This window comes from Carassius gibelio, chromosome A22 (genome assembly GCF_023724105.1).
Source record: "Carassius gibelio isolate Cgi1373 ecotype wild population from Czech Republic chromosome A22, carGib1.2-hapl.c, whole genome shotgun sequence".
Taxonomy (NCBI): domain Eukaryota; kingdom Metazoa; phylum Chordata; class Actinopteri; order Cypriniformes; family Cyprinidae; genus Carassius; species Carassius gibelio.
In genome coordinates this window covers 13182830-13204258 of record NC_068392.1, presented here as the reverse complement: position 1 = coordinate 13204258, position 21429 = coordinate 13182830, and the positions used below count along the sequence as shown (strand labels likewise).

General features: G+C 37.1%; 2 protein-coding genes across 2 annotated transcripts; both read left to right on the top strand.

Moving 5' to 3' along the window:
* The first annotated feature begins 983 nt into the window (after positions 1–983).
* Positions 984–11773, top strand: capn2b (calpain 2, (m/II) large subunit b). The gene is made up of 21 exons (XM_052538611.1): positions 984–1338; positions 1948–2017; positions 3436–3554; positions 4846–4979; positions 6877–7045; positions 7189–7272; positions 7358–7443; positions 7651–7719; positions 7833–7993; positions 8950–9119; positions 9230–9241; positions 9343–9554; positions 9654–9690; positions 10258–10323; positions 10405–10462; positions 10542–10606; positions 10734–10802; positions 10894–10972; positions 11064–11180; positions 11327–11385; positions 11464–11773. Exons 1-21 carry the CDS (start codon positions 1102–1104, stop codon positions 11485–11487), a joined length of 2097 nt encoding a protein of 698 aa, XP_052394571.1. The 5' UTR covers positions 984–1101; the 3' UTR covers positions 11488–11773.
* A 136-nt stretch (positions 11774–11909) lies between these two features.
* On the top strand, positions 11910–21295 carry capn1b (calpain 1, (mu/I) large subunit b). Its single transcript, XM_052538614.1, has 23 exons — positions 11910–12027; positions 12895–12920; positions 13776–14022; positions 14945–15014; positions 16397–16515; positions 16827–16960; positions 17034–17202; positions 17289–17372; positions 17460–17545; positions 17621–17695; positions 17859–18019; positions 18102–18271; positions 18383–18394; positions 18779–18990; positions 19136–19175; positions 19295–19357; positions 19438–19495; positions 19581–19645; positions 19770–19838; positions 19923–20001; positions 20653–20766; positions 20851–20909; positions 21044–21295. Exons 3-23 carry the CDS (start codon positions 13777–13779, stop codon positions 21068–21070), a joined length of 2112 nt encoding a protein of 703 aa, XP_052394574.1. The 5' UTR covers positions 11910–12027; positions 12895–12920; position 13776; the 3' UTR covers positions 21071–21295.
* The last annotated feature ends 134 nt before the right edge of the window (positions 21296–21429 follow it).

Sequence of the window (21429 nt, the reverse complement as noted above, 5' to 3'; positions counted from 1 at the left end):
CGTTATTCACATGTGTCATATTTAACCTTATGTGTCGATAGAGGGCAGAGCTACAGTAGATTTGCACTTAGTAATAGACACTCAGAATAATCTTGTTTTCCATTTGCATTAAGATAATTATATCATCTTATATAGAAATGCAATCTTTATTTTATTTTTTTTATATTTTGTACTTGGGGAAAAAAAAGAAAACAAAAAACACTTAATAAGAAGAGCATTTTTCCAGTGTGCATTAATGAAGTGTTTAAAAAGGGGGAGGAGACCGAAAGAAACTGTGTTTATCGAAGAAAACCTGCTTCTGACCAGGTTAGGTTCATGTTTTCACTTAACTTCCTTTGTGAAACGGGCCTCTGACGGCTTCTATTGTTCTCATTTGTTTTATTCTTTATTTATCCTCAAAAAATGGAAGTGTCTTCTGCTAGTTATCAAAGCATGAAAAAACTATCTGAAATGATACATAATAGATTGAAGATTAAAATAATAGCAGATTTGTCTCAATTTAACTTAATAATAAAAACTGAGATGAAAAGTTTACTTAAGACAGAATTTTAATTTTACTATGGTAAAATAAATGCTCAGCGATATCTTCAAAAGATTGTGGAAATTGGGCGTTTAGAAATGTAATCCAGCAGATGGCGCTCTTGTGCAGCATTAGGAAGAAAATGACATAAAAAACGAACATTTCTGGACGAATGTAAGTTCTGTGGATAAACGTAGTTTATTTACTGTCCAAAATCCATTATTAATTTACAGATGAATTAGCATCGCTGTTTCTCCACGTCTTTGCCATCATCGTGATAAAACAGTAAACAATAGCCTAAACAACTTTAAAACACAGAATCCTGTTCATATTTATTTTGTTGTAGGCCTATAACACTAAATGCAGCATAAATAACTCGTGATCAGTCAGATGTGGTATGTTAACGCAGCTCTTCCTGTTCTTCACTGTGTGCGTAAAAACGCGCAGTAACGCGCTCATGACAGCCTGACCACGCCTGGAAAGTTTGGGGCGGAGAGTCACAGAAAACTAAGTTGAAGAATCAAGACATTTTTACATTTCTCAGATTTTTTTTTTCCCCCCGGTCTCTTCAAAAGTGGAAAATGTCGGGAGTCGCCTTTACCCTGGCCAAGAAGAGAGCGCAGGCTGCAGGGTTCGGAACTAACGCCAACGCCACCAAATACCTCAACCAGGACTTTGAGGCGCTCAGGAGCCAGTGTCTCAGCAGAGGGACTCTGTTCTCAGACCCGAATTTCCCAGCCGCACCCGAATCCCTGGGCTTTAAAGAACTCGGGCCCAGCTCGCACAAAACCAGAGGAATAGTATGGAAACGACCTGGGGTACTGTTTCACTATCATACGCTTTAACATTAAGGGCTTCATTAATTAAACGGGAAATCGTGCACTTGATATTTGTATGTTGCGTTTATGCTGGATCGTTAAAATCTATTTCTTTATGTACAATAATGTTTTGTTCATCTTTCTTTGCGCAAGTCGCGTTCTTGCCTTCTGTTTGCAATTTTAATTGCTTCTTTATGGCTACACATGCGTCAAACTGACGTCTCAGCTCTTGCGTCTTTGCTTTTTTTAGGGTCGCGTCATAAGCGTTGCGTTTTACGTAGTAAAACCAAATAAATAAATAAATAAAAAAATGAAGAAAAAAAGTTCTGGAGGCAAGACTTATATAGCGTTCAGCTCGCGCGGTCTTACAATAAAGCAACGTACTAAAGTGTTTCCTCATCTAGCTTGTTTGACAGTATTTCTCATAGACAGTCCACTATCTTTCACCAGGCGGTCAGATTAACAGATGTCATTTTAATAAGTAAATATATTTTAGGATTATCTCGGTATATGGACCCACATATGAATGTAATCTCGGTGTTTTGTGTCTGATTACATTTTTAGTTTGATTCTGCATTTCAAACAGGGTGTTGTTGGTCTCTCTTGCAGGAGCTGTGCTCAAAACCACAATTCATCGTCGGTGGAGCCACACGGACAGACATCTGTCAAGGAGCGCTGGGTAAAAGATTCAAAACATTCAGAAATATTGAGGATCTTTGTTAATCCCCCTGACTTGACTAAAACTGATGAACTTGTTTATTTCACACACTGAATCAATGATCTCTTCCCGCTCTCCTCTTCTCAACTCTTTAAACACACGATACCTGTTTGTCAATACTGTGTCAGCACTGCCTCAGCCAGAAAATTAGCTTTTACTAGCACACTGTGAAAAAATGTTCTGTGAAATAAACATAAATGTGCTTCGTTGCATGATTCATTATAAAAAGTTAACTAATTATTTACATCATTGCTTTGGATGAAATGTAAACATTTGCGCACCATCATCTGACCTGGTCGCTGTCCTTGATTATCTTAAAAACATGTTTGTTTTAGCCGTGCTGTTTTGGGATCTTAACCTGCATTTAAGCCTCCAATATGATTTGTGAGCAACAACAAATAGGTTGTAACTAAATGGGGGTTTAAAGTGGCATATGTGCATTCACACCTGAATGTAAAAGTTTAGGTGTGAACTGACTGAAAAAAGGAGTAAAACTGGATTCATATTTGTTTCTTGGATGCATAACTAATAGTGTTAATTTACATGTTACATTACTCACTACTTGCTAAACAAATGTGATTGCATAATGCACATTATACTCTGGTGAAGCACGTTATTAATTCTATGCAGCTTTAGCAATCGGTTAAGTTCATTGCGAAGAGGCAAACACACACACAATGTAACTCCTCAAATAAGGGTGGGTCATGTTTTTAACCTAATGCTCATTAATACTGTAATAGTATATGAACAACACTCGAGGCTCATAGCATTTAGCTCTTTCTCACTTTTTTAAATAGTACAATATGCTAAAAAATCTCACTTTCTGCTGCCTCAGTCCTTCTTGTGTTTACCGTTTACTGAACGGCTGAGCCAAACACATAATCCAAATCATCCAAACCCAGAAACCAGCCAGAGGGTTTTTGCACACAGCCGCTTTAGTTATTAAAGGCTGCAGTTAAAGAGTGAAGACCTTGGCTGTATTTCTCCTGCATTAGAAAACATGCACGCACACTTAATGAAATACATGTGGCAGACTGCAGGAAAAGCAGCCTGTTGTGTCTTGACTGCATTTCCTACACAGGGCTGGTGTTTTAGATTTGCAGCTAACCACTTGGCGTGAGACAAAAACCACAGTGGCATGCATTTGCTTCTCCTAAAATGTGTGCCAGTTCTTTTTTGTCTGTAGGTTGAAATGTCAAACCTTATAAAACGGCTGTCAAAGTTAGATTTTGCAATCAAAATGCAAGTATATGTCATTGAATTTCCATATCTATTGAAGATTTACTGAATACAGTGCTGTATGTGGCTGTTTCAGCTACAGACCACAGAGCGGTGGTAAACACAGTCCCAATCTTACTTCCTGTCTCGTTGTCTCCCAGGTGACTGCTGGCTGTTAGCGGCCATCGCCTCTCTGACCCTGAATGAGGAAGTTCTGGCGCGAGTGGTGCCCGCTGGACAGGGTTTTGGTGACAATTATGCCGGAATCTTCCATTTCCAGGTGTCTGCAAGTTACACTGTTACAGTAAATGTGTAAAACTTTGCATTATAGAGTAAGCATGCTAATGACCAACATGGACATTGTTTTTGTGCAGTGGTTTGTTGCTCAGTGCTTTTATGATTATATGAATAATATTTGAAAAATATATGACACTTCTCAAAAATACTGTGGTGGTATCATGGTACATTGAAGGTAATAATTTGAGTACAAACCATGTAAAATTATGTTTACATCCTACTCCAAGCTATTTTAAAGAATACTTTTGTGATACATGGTAGTAAATGTCCAGAAAACATGGTACTGCCATGACAAGATAAACATGGTAATACTAAAGTGCATTTTCATAAATAAAAATAATTGTAAAACCATAGTGTAGGTTCAAAAAATCATGAAAATACATGGTTCATGTCCAAAAAAACAAACAAACAAAAAACAATCACGGTAGTAATACAGTACCTTAAAAAATATAGTAGGACTGTAGTACACAACCAAAAACATGGTATTACCGTACCTATATTATCATTCAAAAGTTCAGTAAAAGAGTCAGTAAGAAATAAATTATTACTCAATGTCAAGCTTTTATTCATCAAAGTTTAAATCGATCAAAAGTGACATTAAAGATACTTATGATGTTAGAAAAGATTTTCTATTCAGCAAATAATCCTGAAAAAAGTATCATGTTTCTAAAAAATATGCTCAACTGCTTTCAACATTGGTATTAGTAAGAAATGTTTCCTGAGCAACAAATCAGCATATTAGACTGATTTCTGAAGGATCATGTGACACTAAAGAATGTGAGAAGAGAGTAATGATGCTGAAAATTCAGCTTTGCATCAGAGAATTATATATTAAGACACATTATGTATTTACTTTAAAACAGTTACTTTAAATTGTAAATAAAATTCACAATATTACTGTTTTACTGTATTTTTGCTCAAATAAATGCAGAACTGGTGAGCAAAAGCTATTTCTTTCAAAAACATTACAAATTTTGAATGGTAGTGTGTATGGTAATACCCTAGTACATGAACAAAAAACAGAAAAAAACATAGTTATTAACATACTAAATGTCTAAAAAACGTCAGAGTACATAGATCATGTCAAAAAGTGTAGGTGGAATAGTATAGGTGTCCAAAAAGTACTTTTTGGTTTGTTTTGCTTCCTGATGTTAATGCAGAGTTCGACTCTATAATGTTTTAATTTTATATATGGGTGTCTTTTGCAGTTTGACACACTTTTTTGAGACTGAATAGATAACCTGAGTCTGTACACTTTTACCTCCGTCCTTTAGTTCTGGCAGTTTGGCGAGTGGGTGGATGTTGTCATTGATGACCGGCTGCCGGTGAAAGATGGCGAGCTAGTTTTTGTTCACTCCGCCGAGGGAAACGAGTTCTGGAGCGCCCTGCTGGAGAAGGCCTATGCTAAGTTAGTGTTCTTGTTTTTGTTTTTTGTTGTTGTTAGAAAGTAAGTTCTTAGAAAGTAAATTTTTCGACTTTGTTGGAACTGCTTCAACCGGATATTCAGCTTATTCGTGGAACTTACTTTCGAAGGACATTTTTGTCCTTAGAAGTATTTGAATTATTACCCACAATCATCTTTTCAGTGTTTGAATGTAATTCTCAATTTGTATAATTTTTAAACCTTTTTAATTAATTGTAATTTAATATATTCATATATTTGGCGATTGGACAATTCTATGTAAATTAAAAGACTAGTGCAAAAAAAAAAGCACACACATTCGGTCTTGATCTTGTTGTTAGTGAGCTTTGCATACAACCACAACAGGGTTTACCCACAGCAGGTGTTTTCCAGAAAAAAGGGTGTGTCATTTTGTGTAGTATGCTTTTAACTTAGCGCTCATGGTCTTGCCAGTGGCATTTCTCTCTTTTACTCTCATTCTTTCATGTTAATCATCGTCATCTGAACACGTAATGTCATCCATCTGTTGTTTGTTGCATTTTTTCTGTGTTAAAGTGGGTTTACAGCCAATGGCCTTCTAATTCTGGAACCCTCGTGTGAACTAAGAGAATGGTGATGTCATGCATGAGCATTAATAATAGTGATGTAGTGATGATGTGTTTTTATTGGCCAAACTGTACGCAAGCATCAACTTGGTTCCTTTGACTAAAACCCAATCAGATTTCTCCATTGGATTTTTATTGCCAAAAATATGCTCTGTGACCAAAAAAAGTTTATGATTCTTACACGTTTTGTTTATCATGGTAATCTCCAAAAATAGGCACAGTTTTAATGACTTTTGAAGTCTAAATACAGTCGGCAGAAGTAAAATGCTAAATGTAGGCTATATATGGACTACACCCCCCGATTTCATGACTTTAAAGGACTTGTTCACCCAAAAATGAAAATTAGCCAATAAATTACTCACCCTGAAGTCATCCTAGGTGTATACTCTTTCAGAGTTATTTTTAAAAGTTGTCTTTGATCTTTCAGGCTGTTTGATGCCACTCAATGGGTGCATCAGTCCAAAAGAAGTTTAATAAAAAGCACATCCATTAAAAAAAAGTGTCACACACGGCTATGGGGGGTGAACAAAGGCCTTCTGTAACAAATCGATGCGTTTTTGTAAGAAAAATATCCATATTAAAAACATAATTCGCATGTTCGCATGTTCAGCCCTGACCTCAAACATCATTCCCTCGGAACTGCTTCTGTGCACAACTATTAGCGCAAGCTACATTAAAGTGATTATTACGTTTTGAATATGGATATTGTTCTTACAAAAAAACATTGATTCACTACCGAAGGCCTTTGTTCATCCCCCATAGCCGTGTGAGACACTTTTTTATGACGCTTTAACATTACCATCACCATCACTAAAAGTAAAAGTTTTAAATAAATCACAAGTGAGTAAAACTGGTGTTTTTTATGTTGTAAAATAAAACAGGAACATATCTTCAACTTGTGTTCACCACAGACTATGAGATGATGGAACGAGAAGTTCTTTCTTCTGGGTTTTGGTCTATAAATATATCAATATTTAAAGCTAGTGGTATTAAAATAGAGATATACATTTTAACCACTCTGTAAGTATTTGACCATCACATTAAAGAGAAGGAAGTGGTTCCATGATTCCTAAATGTGTCCTAAAATAATTTCTTAGATATTCAGGTTTTTGAAACAACAATTAAGTCTATTTTAATCTTTGTTTGGTATCAAAAATGTATTTTTATGGTAGTTTATTTAAATGAGACAGTTTTACAATAGTTCTTATATAGTTTCTCAAATTGAGCTCAAATACATGTGCGATTTTGCGTACATGTCATTTCTTAACTCTAACAGTGTGTTTTATGATCTGTGGCAGGGTAAACGGCTGTTATGAAGCTCTGTCAGGAGGCTCCACCAGTGAGGGCTTTGAAGATTTCACTGGAGGCATCGCTGAGAGCTACGAGCTGAGTAAAGCGCCGTCCAACATGTTTCAAATCATCCAGAAAGCCTTGGAGGCTGGAGCTTTGCTGGGCTGCTCCATCGACGTGAGATTCCTCTGCCTATATTTGAACTGAAGTTGGAATAGCATATATAATTATTATTATTGACCAATCAGCAATCCCTTTCGGGCCACAAGCCCCGCCCATTTTCAGATAGCCTTGTTTTATTTTCAAATTCTGTGATTTAGATCACTAGTGCTGCCGATTCAGAAGCCGTCACCCGCCAGAAGCTGGTGAAAGGACATGCTTACTCTCTCACGGGGGCGACCGAGGTATGATTGGAGTTATTGGCAAGCCTCTCTTTTCAATAATACTATAATACATTTTATCATTGGAGTACATTGTGCTTTGTCTCAGGTGAACTATCGTGGCCGCAAGGAGAAGCTGGTTCGTATGCGTAACCCTTGGGGACAGGTGGAGTGGACTGGAGCCTGGAGTGATAGGTATGGTTTCATTACCACCAGTTATATATAAGTTTATACAATTAGCTAAATGTAACTGAAATAGCAATTCAGAAATTATAAGGTAGCAACCATGCAGTATAGGCTTTGTGATGAAGTTGAATTTTGTTAATAACAAATATAACATAATAAAAAATGCATCATGACAACAATTCACAGCTGATGGTTATATTTTTTCCTTTGCTTTAGTTCATCTGAATGGAACAGTATTCCTGCTTCAGAGCGGCCGAACGCCAGCGCTGAGGACGGAGAATTCTGGTGCAGTTACAAACTTGTTTATCGACGGATCGAGATTTAGTGCAACTGTAATCTAAAGACTTGGATTTTAAATTCTGTATGTTTTAAATTCAGTGTTTTCTCTCTCCGTTCAGGATGTCGTTCTCAGAGTTCCTTAGCCAGTACTCTCGTATAGAGATCTGCACTCTGACCCCGGACGCCATCACCAGCGATTCGATTAAATACTGGTCTGTGTCCAACCACGACGGCGCATGGAGGAAAGGCTCCACCGCCGGGGGCTGCAGAAACAACCCTTGTGAGCACACAAAAACGCAAACACACATCAAACATTGGGTATTAGATTCATGTTTTTGAATCACTTTATTTCAGTAGAAATAAACTTCGGTGGAGTGTAGCGCGCTGTGACTTATGTTGCTTCAAGTGCACCCTGGATGTGCTTAAGCGTTTTGTTTGAAGCGTTTCACTTTATCAACGTTTTGCACACAGAAAGATTACAACAAGCCTTTCTTTTTCTCATGATTTCTATCTTGTTTTCATGAATGTATTTTGTAAGAATACAAATTGTATAGGCCTAATGTGCACCAAAGATTTTTTTCAAGATTGTTTTGATGCTAAATTATACAGTCAGCTAGTTTAATTTCATAGCTCATAAATTTTTTATTCAAATGTAGTTTTTCTCTGTAATGAGAAAGTGAGTAATTTAGTGGATTATGTTTAACAAATTGTTTAAAACAGAGTGAATATTACTTCCACAAACACAGTATCTATATTTTGTTGTGGTGTAGAAAAAAAAAAATTTGCGCTGGTGTTGAATCGATTCTTAGAATTTGGAATACTCTATGTAATAAGAGTAACAAAATAATAACTCAAAAATATTAAAAGATAACATCAGAATTATTTACTGAACCCTTAAATTAATCACAATTATATAATGAAAGCCATAAAAAAAACAGACAATTAATTGTGATAATCAGCATAATGGTTTGGTTTGTTTAGTAATATTCGCGATGGCTGCATCCATTCATCAAGCTTTTTTGTTGTGCATCAAAGAATTTGTTTGGTAAAAATGTTTAGATTATAGTTTATGCGCATTCAGTATCTTTTTGTTGGAAAGAAAAGAATTTGGCTCAACTAAGTGCATATGTTTTTATTTGCATTTCAAAAATTGTATTTGCATCTATGCATTACAAAATTCAGTTGGTTTGGTTTGTTTAATGATATTGCTGACGGCATCCATTCATTGCTCCTCAGACACATTCTGGATGAATCCTCAGTATGTGATTAAGCTGAACGAAGAAGACGACGATCCAGGTGATAATGAGGTGGGCTGCAGTTTCGTGGTGGGACTGATCCAGAAGAACCGACGCCGTCTGAGGAAAGCGGGAGAGGACATGCATACTATCGGCTTCGCTATTTACGAGGTGGGTGGAGACACAAATGGAGAGGAAATGAACATAATTACTTCAGTACACCTCCCAGATTACACATATATAACATCAAATCAACATTTTCTTTTTGTTTGTTTCAACAGTTACCTTCGCAGGTAAGAGTTTAACTTCAAAAAGGGGCGTGGCATTTCTTTTGACCAGTGATACCATTAATCGAAGCATTTCTGGCTCACTGATTGGCCATTGTCTCTATCAGTTTCACGGTCAGCGCGACGTGCACCTCGATAAGAACTTCTTCCTGACGCACGCACAAAAAGCTCGCTCTGAGACTTTCGTTAACCTGAGGGAGGTCTGCACGCGCTTCAAGCTGCCGCCTGGAGAGTACCTCGTCGTGCCATCCACCTTCGAAGCCAACAAGGATGGAGACTTTTGTCTGCGCGTCTTTTCCGAAAAACAGACCGAAACACTGTAACATATCTCACCTATGTACTATACTATGACTGTGTATACTTTTATTTTGAATACTTGTTTATGAATTTGATTGGATAATCTTATGTTTACTCCTAGACCGTGTGATGACCCTGTGGATGCTGTACTACCTGATGTAAGCAACTCTTAAGATCGTAAAGCTCTTAAAAGTCAACAGCCGAAAATTGGAATATCACACAAAAAAACATTTGCGAATAAAACACTTATCCGATCACGTGATCTGTTGAGGCAAAGACACTTGACGAATTTGTTTTACATCGAGACATTTATTTGATGAATTCGTTTCCACACATTTCCACAGTTTATGCGCATATCTTGTCGCATATAAAAATGATTGACCTCAGTTAAATGCATACATATGTTATGAAAATTTTACTTTTTTATCACAATTTGGTGTTTTCATCCAGGATACAATGTCTTAAAATTTGCATAAATGGATGAAAACATAGCTACCGACTGTTAATAATATTTTTCATTGTTACAAAATTTATAAATAATACATTAAATTAAAAATAATATTTATTTCTTATTTAATAATAATTGTACGAATACATTTAATAACAACAATGACTACTACTACTACTAATTCATAAATAAATAATAAATATAATAATAATATTTTTGGTGGTAGTCAACATATTGCTAAAAGGTCTTCTTGAACATGTACTTCCTCTTGTTTTAGGAGGTTGTCTCAGACAGTGAAGTTGATTCTGGATTCAGAAGCATGTTTGTAAAACTTGCTGGAGCTGTAAGTAGAGACGACTTGTTATGCAGTAAGCACTCATATTTTTTGAAAAGCATAGTAACTGATGCATACTTCTCTCTAAAGGACATGGAAATCTCAGCCTCAGAGCTCTCAACTATCTTAAACAAAATCATTGCAAAACGTAAGTACTCTTGCGTCCTTAATTTCCGCTTGAGATCTAAGGAGGAGTCTGAGGAACTGCTTGATGTGTTCTTTTGTAGGAACTGATATAAAGACCGACGGCTTCAGTTTGGATACGTGTCGTATCATGGTGAACCTCATGGATGTATCCTCAAAGTTGCTAAACTGCTCGCGTTTTGTTGTTTGTGTTAATGTGATGTATGTGGTTGAGCCGGGAATTACAAGAATTTGGTGTGTTTTTGAAATGTAAAATTCCCTTAACTGTATCTCAGGACAGTGGGAATGGAAAACTGGGTTTGGGAGAGTTCGCCACTCTGTGGAAGAAAATTCAGCGATACCTTGTAAGAGATCCACCCGCAAGAGAACACAATTATCCATTTGAAATGATTTCTAAATGTCATGACATGTTGCTCCATTTTATAATAACCCCAGGGAATTTACAAGAAGAATGACATTGATAATTCGGGAACCATAAGCACTCCAGAAATGCGCATGGCGCTGAAAGAAGCCGGTGAGTCTCAGATACTCACACATCTACAAACAGAAATCATTTTGGCGGCATGTTTTAATATTAACTTTTTTTGTTCTCTTTCTTCTTCTAGGTTTCACTCTTAATAACACTATATTTCAGCTGCTGGTTGCACGTTATGCCGAGACAGACATGACTCTTGACTTTGATAACTATGTGGCCTGTCTCATGCGTCTGGAGATGATGTTCCGTAAGTCCTTTGGGTGTTTGGTTATTAAATATTGTGGCTAATTTAGTCCTAAAATCATCATAGGAAATGTTATAATAGGCCCTAGTGTTGGGTCAGCACCACTGTAGCTCTGGAGCATTATTAGTGAATGTACCTCTCCTTTTCAGGGGTATTCAAAAAGCTGGATCCCCACCAAAGTGGCTTCATTGAGCTGGACTTTCAGCAGGTATGTCATGCTATAGGATTATAAAAAAAAATAAAAAATGTATAAGTACGTATTAAAACAATCTTTTTGTCTTTTTAGTGGCTGAACTTCGCTATGATTTAGATGACCAGACCACTGCAGTCAAGAGTGAATTATTATGATTACATGTGTCAGTTTTTTTGAAATAAGTATTTACTTTTATTTTATAAATTGTCTATTGCACTTTGGATCTGTCTTACTTCTAAAGTGTTGCATGATTATATAAAGTTTGACATTGCCACACCTTTTTCGTTTAAAAATGCAAGCATCCTTCAACGAGGAGAATCTTAACCACTGTGTAATAAAAACGTGTGTGTGCACTATTATGTTTTCTATCTAAAGGACATTATTAAACACTTTTGAAACTGTACCGACTTGTATTTTTGTACATGACTGGATTTAGTAAAAACGGCATTTCCGGTCCTTTTAAGGCTCTGGGAGAGGCTGTTCATTTGACCCCTGAGCTGTCAATCATTCGTTAGTTCCTCCCTCATGGGCGTGGCCGTTCACTGCGGTACCCTGATTGTTGTGTCTCATCTGCTCCGATCCGATCATCCTCCTCTCTTTTCCGCTATTTTAAAACCCACCCGCTGGGCAGATAACAATAGTGACAACTAAACGCTGGTAAGTTTTGTTTAACTTTTCCGTGTTAACTAAATGCAATATGCGTCTGTTATATGTTGTAGTGTGAAATCTCTGCCCTATATTTCCATCAAGAGACGAAATATTTTCTTATTTTAAAAAGTGTATTTCTTCAATTTCAAACGGTGCTTGTGTATCTTATGATCTTATTCATTTGTAAACAAAGTGACCACATTATACAAGGAATGCACATTAACTATTTATGCATTTAGGGCGTGCATCTTACTTGCATTATACACACACACACACACACATAAATTATACATTCATTAATATTATTAACCTTTGTAGATTTGTCTGGGTTGTGATAAATCGAAGAAAAAATTATCTCAAACTGCATTAAATATTATTTATAATATTATTATCACAGTAATATCACTATATAAAACAAGGTGAGTGCATATGTGGAGCTGTTTTTGAGGGCGTGTTCATTCATCATCTAAAACAAACACTACTGTGCTGATGCTCAATCTGGCCTATTGATTTCATATCACAAGTCAGCTGACATTTATTAGTATCAGTAGGCAATGCTGTGTTTACATACCACATGTTCTGCCCCATTGAAACTCAAAGAAGTCCACTGGATAAAAGTTCATTATTTTGGTAAATATATTTGGTATATTATTATTATTATTATTTTACCATGGTAATATAGTTTGAGGTACTTTGGACTGGCATGTAAATGTTATACATTAATATATCCATTATGGCATGTGCCAAAATACCATGATATTGCCATCTGTTAGCATCATATGAAAAAAAAAACATGAATTTGTGCTAGGAAATTAGCATCAAAACTGATTTCTCCCAATGTTAAATATGATTGTAAATGACCTTTTTCTCCTCGAGCCCGCAGGCCACACGAAGAACTTGAGGTATATTCACTCTCTTGTTTTTCTGTATTGCAGTTACAGAAAGGAATGATTATTAACTAAATGTCCAATGCTTGAATAGTTATCTTAGCTGGGTCTATGTGGTTTTCTTTTGCCAACGCTTAGAGAACTGCCCTCCATGGACATTATCCTTGAAATCATGGTGCATGTAAGGAAACAGGGACTGGCATATTTTTTTTCTGCAGGGATGATGGGTAATCATATTACAAGACAATGTGGAATTAGCCAGTCATTAGTAAACCTCTCTCCAACCTCAGTAAAGCACTACTCGAGTGTTTGTTGTAGAGGGCATTTCTCTCAGCTAGCTGGACTAAAAGCCGCATGAAGGCTGCTGCACTAATATTGGCAACATAACTGACCATAAGCTAACATAAACAAGCATCTTAAGCCTTTTAGTGGCAGCACTTTGCACTAAATGCTCAAAAACACTGAACATTTGCTGTCGAATGATGGTGCTATTCCTGTGCTAGCTTCAATTAACCATCTGCCATACGCATATAGCTTTTCTTTTTTTGGTTTGGTATAGCGGATAAAGCGCTTGGTTTGTAATCAGAAGGTTGCTAGTACTATTCCTACAAGAAACCCTATTACCTATAATCGTTTAAAGGGAAAGTTAATCTAAAAATGATTTATTAATTTTTTTTACTCTTGTTCATGTTGTTCCAAACCTGTGTGACTTTCTTGCTTCTGTGGAACGCAAACCAAGAAGTGTGCACTCTTTTCCATGTAATAAAAAGTGAATGGGATCTCTGGGATATGAGTTTGGAAAAATATGGGATTTACTTTGGATTAAATCATCTGTTTAAATGACTGCTTCTTTATTTTGGTGCGCTACAGTATGTATTCAATTGGAGGAGTGTCGACGCGTATCTACAAGGAGCGCCTGCAGGCAGAAGGGATGGGAACTAATGACAATGCGGTCAAGTTCCTGAACCAGGACTACGAGGAGCTGAAGAGAGAGTGTCTGGAGAGTGGCAAGCTGTTTGAGGACCCTTGCTTTCCCGCCGTGCCTCAGTCTCTGGGCTTCAAGGAGCTAGCGCCGCACTCCTCCAAAACACGTGGTGTGCAGTGGATGAGGCCCACTGTGAGTGTTGGAGAGCACGGCCTATACGAACAGCACACTAGTTACAACAGCATAGTCATTATTTTGGGCATATTTTAACACTTGAGAGGGAGTGGGAGGACAACAATTGAGAAAGTACGCAAGCTAGACTCGAACTCTAATTTCCCACATTAGAACTAAAGTGCAACAATGGGCTCTTACTACTAAGACAAGTTTTGTTTTTAGCACAATTGGCACTTTAATTGATTGGGATAGAAAAAAAAAACTACAGAAAATCAGATAAGGAAGAGATTGAGTACATGAGCTAGATTCAAACTCCCATTTCCAATTTGAGAACCAAGGTGTAACTTATAGTGTTAATTACTGAGACAAGGTCCTAACTTTGATTTATCTTTACAGTTATCATATATATTGACTGTTAGAGTATAGAAAGGCCAGGCATTGAAATGGGAGGATCAAGGTTTAGAAATTAAATGACGTAGACTCAAGGCAAAACTACTAAGACACGGTTCCAGCAGTGTAGGTAACGTTTGAAAGTTAGAGTTAGGAATAGTTTAGCTCTTAAAGAGTTAAACTACAGCCTCCTTTAAAAAAAATTTAATCTGTTTTAGCAAAGTTTTGTTTTGTTTATATACGCTCAAACATTGAATTCATTATTTCAATTGTATAAGTAATATAATTTTATTGGACTCAAAGCTCAAACAATATTTTAATAGCTTAACTGATGGTATTCAAACTGTATAATATACCTGTACGCACTTAAGACTAGTTTTAATTTGATATAGGGAAAATGTCCTCTCACAGATGTATAAGTATGTTTAAAGATACAGTTGATGTGAAATAATGCATGCAGTGTGTGTTGTTATAGGCTGACAGAAGCAGTAGCACACTCTGGTCGAGGTGTTTCGTTTATATGATGTGCTTGCTTGCGTAATGTTTGCAGGAGCTGTCAAACAATCCTCAGTTTATAGTGGGCGGAGCCACACGTACAGATATTTGCCAGGGGGCCTTAGGTGAGTATGTACTATATTAGTCTGGGTGTGTATGTTTGTTCATGCTTGCACACGTTAGTCCACCGAATACCAGGAGCTTTATTTGCGCTTCACTGCAGTTTGGGTGATCCTGCAGCTTACATCGTATATTAAATCTTAAATATATAGATAGAGGTAGATAGTAAGACTTATGGTTAGACCAACGGACAGAGTTATATAGATGGATGGATGGACTAATAGACAATTGGATGGATGGACAGATGGATGAATGGACGGACAGACATGATAGATAGATAGATAGATAGATAGATAGATAGATAGATAGATAGATAGATAGATAGATAGATAGATATCTTGTGTATATCACTGGAGCACTGTATCAACCAATCAGAAGCCAGAACTGAAACTACCCATTTCATTTTACTGCATATATTAAGTATTTGGGGTTTCTATGAATGAACTAATGGCATATGCCATTAAGTCAAAATATGATTCATAAAACCTCTATGATCACAATTTGTAGTGTTTTCTGTCTTTTTTGAGAGGAAATGTGTGTTAGGGGGCAGATGTGTGTGTTTCCTGGTTGTTGGGGAGTGGTTGAACAATGCCTGAGTGGTGATTCATACAGACATGAGTGTAGCAATAGAGAACTCTGGGATTGCTGGCTGCAAGCCTCAGCTGGGGCATGTTTGTGTGTGTGTGTGTGTATGTGAGAGAGAGAGGGAGTGCACTCAACAGCGCCAAACTAAGTGTGTGTTTGTACAGCAAACACTGGGTGGAGGAGGATGGCAAAGCTTATCACAGAAATGCATTGTACCTCTCATTAAACACACAGAAAGCCTCATGACGTGGTTCAAGCTTCAACAGCCAAAATCGTTTTGACAAGGATGTTTGAGATAAAACAGCTTTCATCCAGGCTGAAAGTTCAGTACTGAAATTGTGCTGTTATCTCATCTTACAAACACATTCTCCACCCCCTCTTCAGCTGTCGGTGGAGAGCGCCCCCTGAAGGGGCATTGTTCTACATACTAACATTTACCACATTTCTACATAAAAACGTTTAATAGACTTAGTTTAAAAAAGTATTATAGTTACAGTTATTTTACATTTGAACTGAATGAAAATAAAGTAGTAAAAAGTATTTAAAAAAAAATAATTGGCTTTTTTTTTTTTTAAGATTACAGGTTGATAAACGTAGGTAAAGTGTTTTTTAGATTTTTTTTATTTATTTGTAATTTTTTTTTACCCAAAGGAATTGCATGAGCTCTCAACACTCTTCTCTCACCTTGCCATTGGTTGGCTAAATAGATAACCCCGCCCCAAACTCATGTCATTGATTAAGCTAGTTGGAATGTGATAGACAACAGTAACAGTATTTTCTGTGGTATTTTTTCTCTACTCAGGTGACTGTTGGCTGTTAGCTGCCATTGCATCTTTGACTTTAAACGACAGGCTGCTTCACAGAGTTGTACCTCATGGACAGAGCTTTACGGACAAATATGCCGGCATCTTTCACTTCCAGGTGCCCAGCCGACTGTTAATGAATGACAGAAATGTTGAACACACATTAGCAGATACAATACAAATACAACGTTCTTACATTCCAAACTTCAGCTTTTCAAGAATTATTTGTATTGTTTACAATTTTAACATTTTTATTAAGACTGATGACACCCTTTCACTGCAAAGCACCCAATGGTATATATAGATAGATAGATAGATAGATAGATAGATAGATAGATAGATAGATAGATAGATAGATAGATAGATGCAGATCTATTTTTATCACAGTATTTGTTTTACTAATATGTTTTTTTCCCCCATGTTCTGCAGTTCTGGCAGTTTGGCGAGTGGGTGGACATTGTGATTGATGACCGATTGCCTGTGAAGGATAAAAAGCTGATGTTTGTTCACTCAGCAGAGGGAAATGAGTATTGGAGTGCCCTGCTGGAAAAAGCTTATGCCAAGTGAGTCTCTTCCTCTCTCTTGTTCTTTGCATATGATTATTAGGGACCATAACATGTGCTTATGTGCCTGTAGGCTGAATGGCTCATATGAAGCTCTGTCGGGAGGTTCCACCATCGAAGGCTTTGAGGACTTCACGGGTGGAGTGGCCGAGATGTATGAACTGCGTAAAGCTCCCAAAGACTTGCACCGGGTCATTGCCAAAGCCTTGGAGAGAGGCTCACTGTTGGGCTGCTCTATCGATGTGAGTCCCAACAGCACCTACTACAGGCCTGGAGACACAATGCAACATTTATGGATGTAGTTACCCAGTTTTTTGTCTGATGGTAGATCACCAGTGCCCTGGATATGGAGGCCGTAACCTTTAAGAAGCTTGTGAAGGGGCATGCATACTCGGTCACAGGTCTCAGAGAGGTCAGGATCACCTCTAAAATATATCTTGAACTCATTATTTTATCCGTTTTAATTAATTGCATCTGTATTTTGTGGTTTAAATTTTAGGTGAAATTCCGTGGGAGCAGAGAGAGGCTGATCCGCATCCGAAACCCTTGGGGGCAAGTTGAATGGACAGGGGCTTGGAGTGACAAGTGAGTCGACCAATCAGAATGAATTCGGATAGACTGGACATGCTTGTAAATTTAACACTTATACTTAATTTTCAGTTCTTCTGAGTGGAATGGGATTGATCCAGCAGAGAGAGAAGAAATGAACAACCACATGGAGGACGGCGAGTTCTGGTAATTCTCCACAGAAATCTGGACTTTATGCTCCTTCAGAATCACAAAATTCAGAAATTGAACAGCCCTATTCTGTGCACTAAATGATCATTTCTTTTTCCTGTATAAATGTTGTATTTCCATTCATGTAATTTACTGATTCTTTGTTCTCTGGCCACTTTAGGATGTCATTCGAGGAGTTCAAACGTCAGTTTTCTCGTCTGGAGATCTGTAACCTCACGCCTGATGCTCTGAGTGAAGATTCTCTAAATTTCTGGAACACAATCAAGTTTAACGGCACCTGGAGGACAGGAAGTACAGCAGGGGGCTGCAGGAACCACCCCAGTGAGATCAATTCACACAACCCCAACGAAACTTGTGCATCAGCTAAGACATACTGCATTACATACTAGTCTTTTTTTGCCAGACACTTTCTGGATAAACCCTCAATATAAGATCACACTGCTGGAGGAAGATGATGATCCTGAGGATGATGAGGTGACCTGCAGCTTCCTGGTGGCCTTGATGCAGAAGAACAGGCGACGTTACCGCAAGCAAGGGCAGGACATGCACACCATTGGCTTCGCTTTATATAAGGTTGGAGGCCAAAAGCTGAGATACAACTGACGCAATTAATTGATAATAACTGACTTGTTAATTATCATTATTTTGACTAATTCCTTGTCTTTTATTCATGATTTTATTTAGGTCCCAGAAGAGGTATGAAATCCTTTCATTATTAAATGAATTTAAGGTGAAGTGTGCCTTTTTTAACAAAATAAAAATACTTAAAATAGACTTCAATTATTAAGTTGTTTGTTGGTTGATTTTCCTTAAATGTGTAATGTTTTCAAAACATTGCTTTCTTTGTTTGAGTATTTCGGCCAACCCAGCATAGCGACACTGGCTCAAACATTGGCGTGTAGTAAAGGTGGAGCTATCTGTTTGACTGAACAATGACCGACAGGAAAGTGTTCAGGAAACCTGTTTGAAAACAATATTTTTTTCAAAATTACACATCACTTCTTAATTCCAGTCAATTTCTAATTGTTTTCAAAGCGAAAAACTTGTGATATGAGTGCTCTTGTTTCTTCTGTTTCTCAGTTTCGTGGTTCCCAGAGCGTTCACCTCAAGAAGGACTTTTTCTTGTGTAACTCATCCTGCGCACGCTCAGAAACCTTCATTAACCTGCGGGAAGTCAGCACACGACTGAAGCTGCCACCTGGCGAGTATCTCATAGTGCCTTCAACTTTTGAGCCCGGAAAAGAGGCAGATTTTGTGTTGCGAGTCTTCACCGAGAAACAGTCCGAAACTCAGTAAGTACTGTTCGACTGAAACAAAGAAAAGCTGTATAAAAAAATGTATATGTAAATATTTTTTTTCTTTTACTAGCTTATGTGCTGTTGTTGTTTTTTTTAATTGCGTAGTATCACTTTAATAGAGTTTTTTTTCTTTTTTTAGAGAAATGGATGATGAGATTTCATTTAACCTGGAAGATGAAGTAAGGACTTTTCTGTTATTTAAATACAACACTGACTCTGACCTGAAAAGAAAACCTCACACTGCTCACATTTTCTTCAAAAAACAAAACATAAAAACTTCAAAATGTCTTATCCACAGGAGGTTTCTGAGGAGGACATGGAAGACTCTTTTAAAAAACTGTTTGCGCAGCTGTCTGGAGAGGTGTGTTTCTATCTATGCTTGTTTTCATTAATATCATGGTGTATTCCATTAGATTAAACTCGATCTAAACTCTCTTGTAGGACATGGAAATTTCGGTTCAGGAGCTCAGGACCATTCTGAACCGAGTGGTTGGCAAACGTAAGCTCGGCTGAAATTAAGTGTTCACATCTGGTCTGTGTCTATGTGGACTTAAGAAATACCTCTGCTCTTGTGTGCTCTTCAGACAGAGACTTAAAGACAGATGGGTTCAGTTTGGAGTCATGTAGGTGCATGGTCAGCCTGCTGGATGTATCCTCAGATTGTGAAATGCTAACTTTTACAAGGACTTTTGCTTATATAATAGTCTATACGTTTCATTTGATTATTAATTAGTATTTGGTTGATTTTGTTGGCCTTGACTGATCAAACTCAGAAAGATGGCAGTGCGCGGCTGGGAATTGTGGAGTTCAGGATTCTATGGAATAAAATCAGGAAGTGGTTGGTGAGAAATTTACAAGTCACACAACCTTCCCTAGATCCTATGGATAGTATGGTGGCAACTCAAACTCATTTTTCTCATTTCCAGGGCATTTTTAGACAGTTTGATCTGGACAAATCTGGCACTATGAGCTCGTATGAAATGCGCCTCGCCGTGGAATCAGCTGGTAATAAAGACTTTTTAATGTTCATCTAGTTAAAATGTGACATGGAATGTTGTTGGTTATAAATATTAAGGGGGAGCATTGATCCATATTTAATTAATAAATTTTTATTTCAGACTATACTGATGGAGTTGTATGTTTTTGATTTACTAAAGTGAATGTACTTTTACAAGTATGTTCTCACACAGCCTCTGTATCGAGTAAATACATTTTAGGGTTTTGAATTAAGTTTGCAATTAATCTAGTGCTGGGATAAATGAACCTTTTTGAAGCTTTAAATCAACAAAACGAACTGCTTTGAAAATTGATTCACTATTTTGAAGTGTTGGAAAAACCACAACGTCAAATCTTTGTAAATGCAAAAAAAAAAAAAAAAAAAAAAATTAAAACAGCTTTTAAAAACGCACTGCAGTTGTTTTCTTGAAAGTATAATATGTTCTTTTATTAATTTTCAGGGCTTGTTTAGATTGCTATGAGGAGGGTTTGGCTAAACAGGCCGATAAGAGACTATGAACTACAACTCTTCATTTAATTTGAGCATTTTTTGCATTAAAAATACATAAAAGTATAAAACTAATCCAAGATTGCTAGTTTAACCGGTGAACATCTATCATTTCACCATGCCCTAACACTGTGCCTTTTCCTTGTCTTCAGGTTTTAAACTCAATAACAAGCTACATCAAATAATTGTGGCACGATATTCTGATGGAGATACGATTGACTTTGATAACTTTGTCTGTTGTCTGGTCAAACTGGAGGCCATGTTCAGTATGTCATTTACACATATAATTATATTTTTATTTGCAAATTTGTCAAACTAAAATGACTAATTAAACGTGTCGTCTTCAACAGGATCTTTTAGAGAGCTGGACAAACAGGGCTCAGGCATCGCAGAGCTCAGTGTTAGTGAGGTGGGTCATTTCTTGCCTAATCTTCACTTATGGTCATTTTGATGTTTTCAAAATGGTGTAACCTTACATTAGTAATGCATTGAAGCCTAATGCTGTACATTACATGAAGTAATCTCTTTTGCTCTCTCTTCCAGTGGCTGTACCTGACCATGTGTGGTTGATGGATGAAGATCATATCATGCTGGACTAGAAGGGCCAAAATCACTCCCTCAACTGCAGCTTTAAGCCATCATTTGATTGGCTTAAAGATGCTTGAGAAATCCAGTACATATTGCCTTAAAACCCATCCGCCATCACAAGCTTATGGCACTATATGCTTTTTGATTGAAAAACGGGTTTTCCTTATTATGCAACATGCATTTATCCATTATGAACCACTAAATGTTAACGGAAAAATATATTCCAAATATATTCAGAGAACTTAACATAGCCTTATGATTAACTGCATGCTGTTAACCGTATGCTTTAGGTTATTTTACTGCACTTCACTTATGAAGCTTGAATTTTAAATATGCACCGT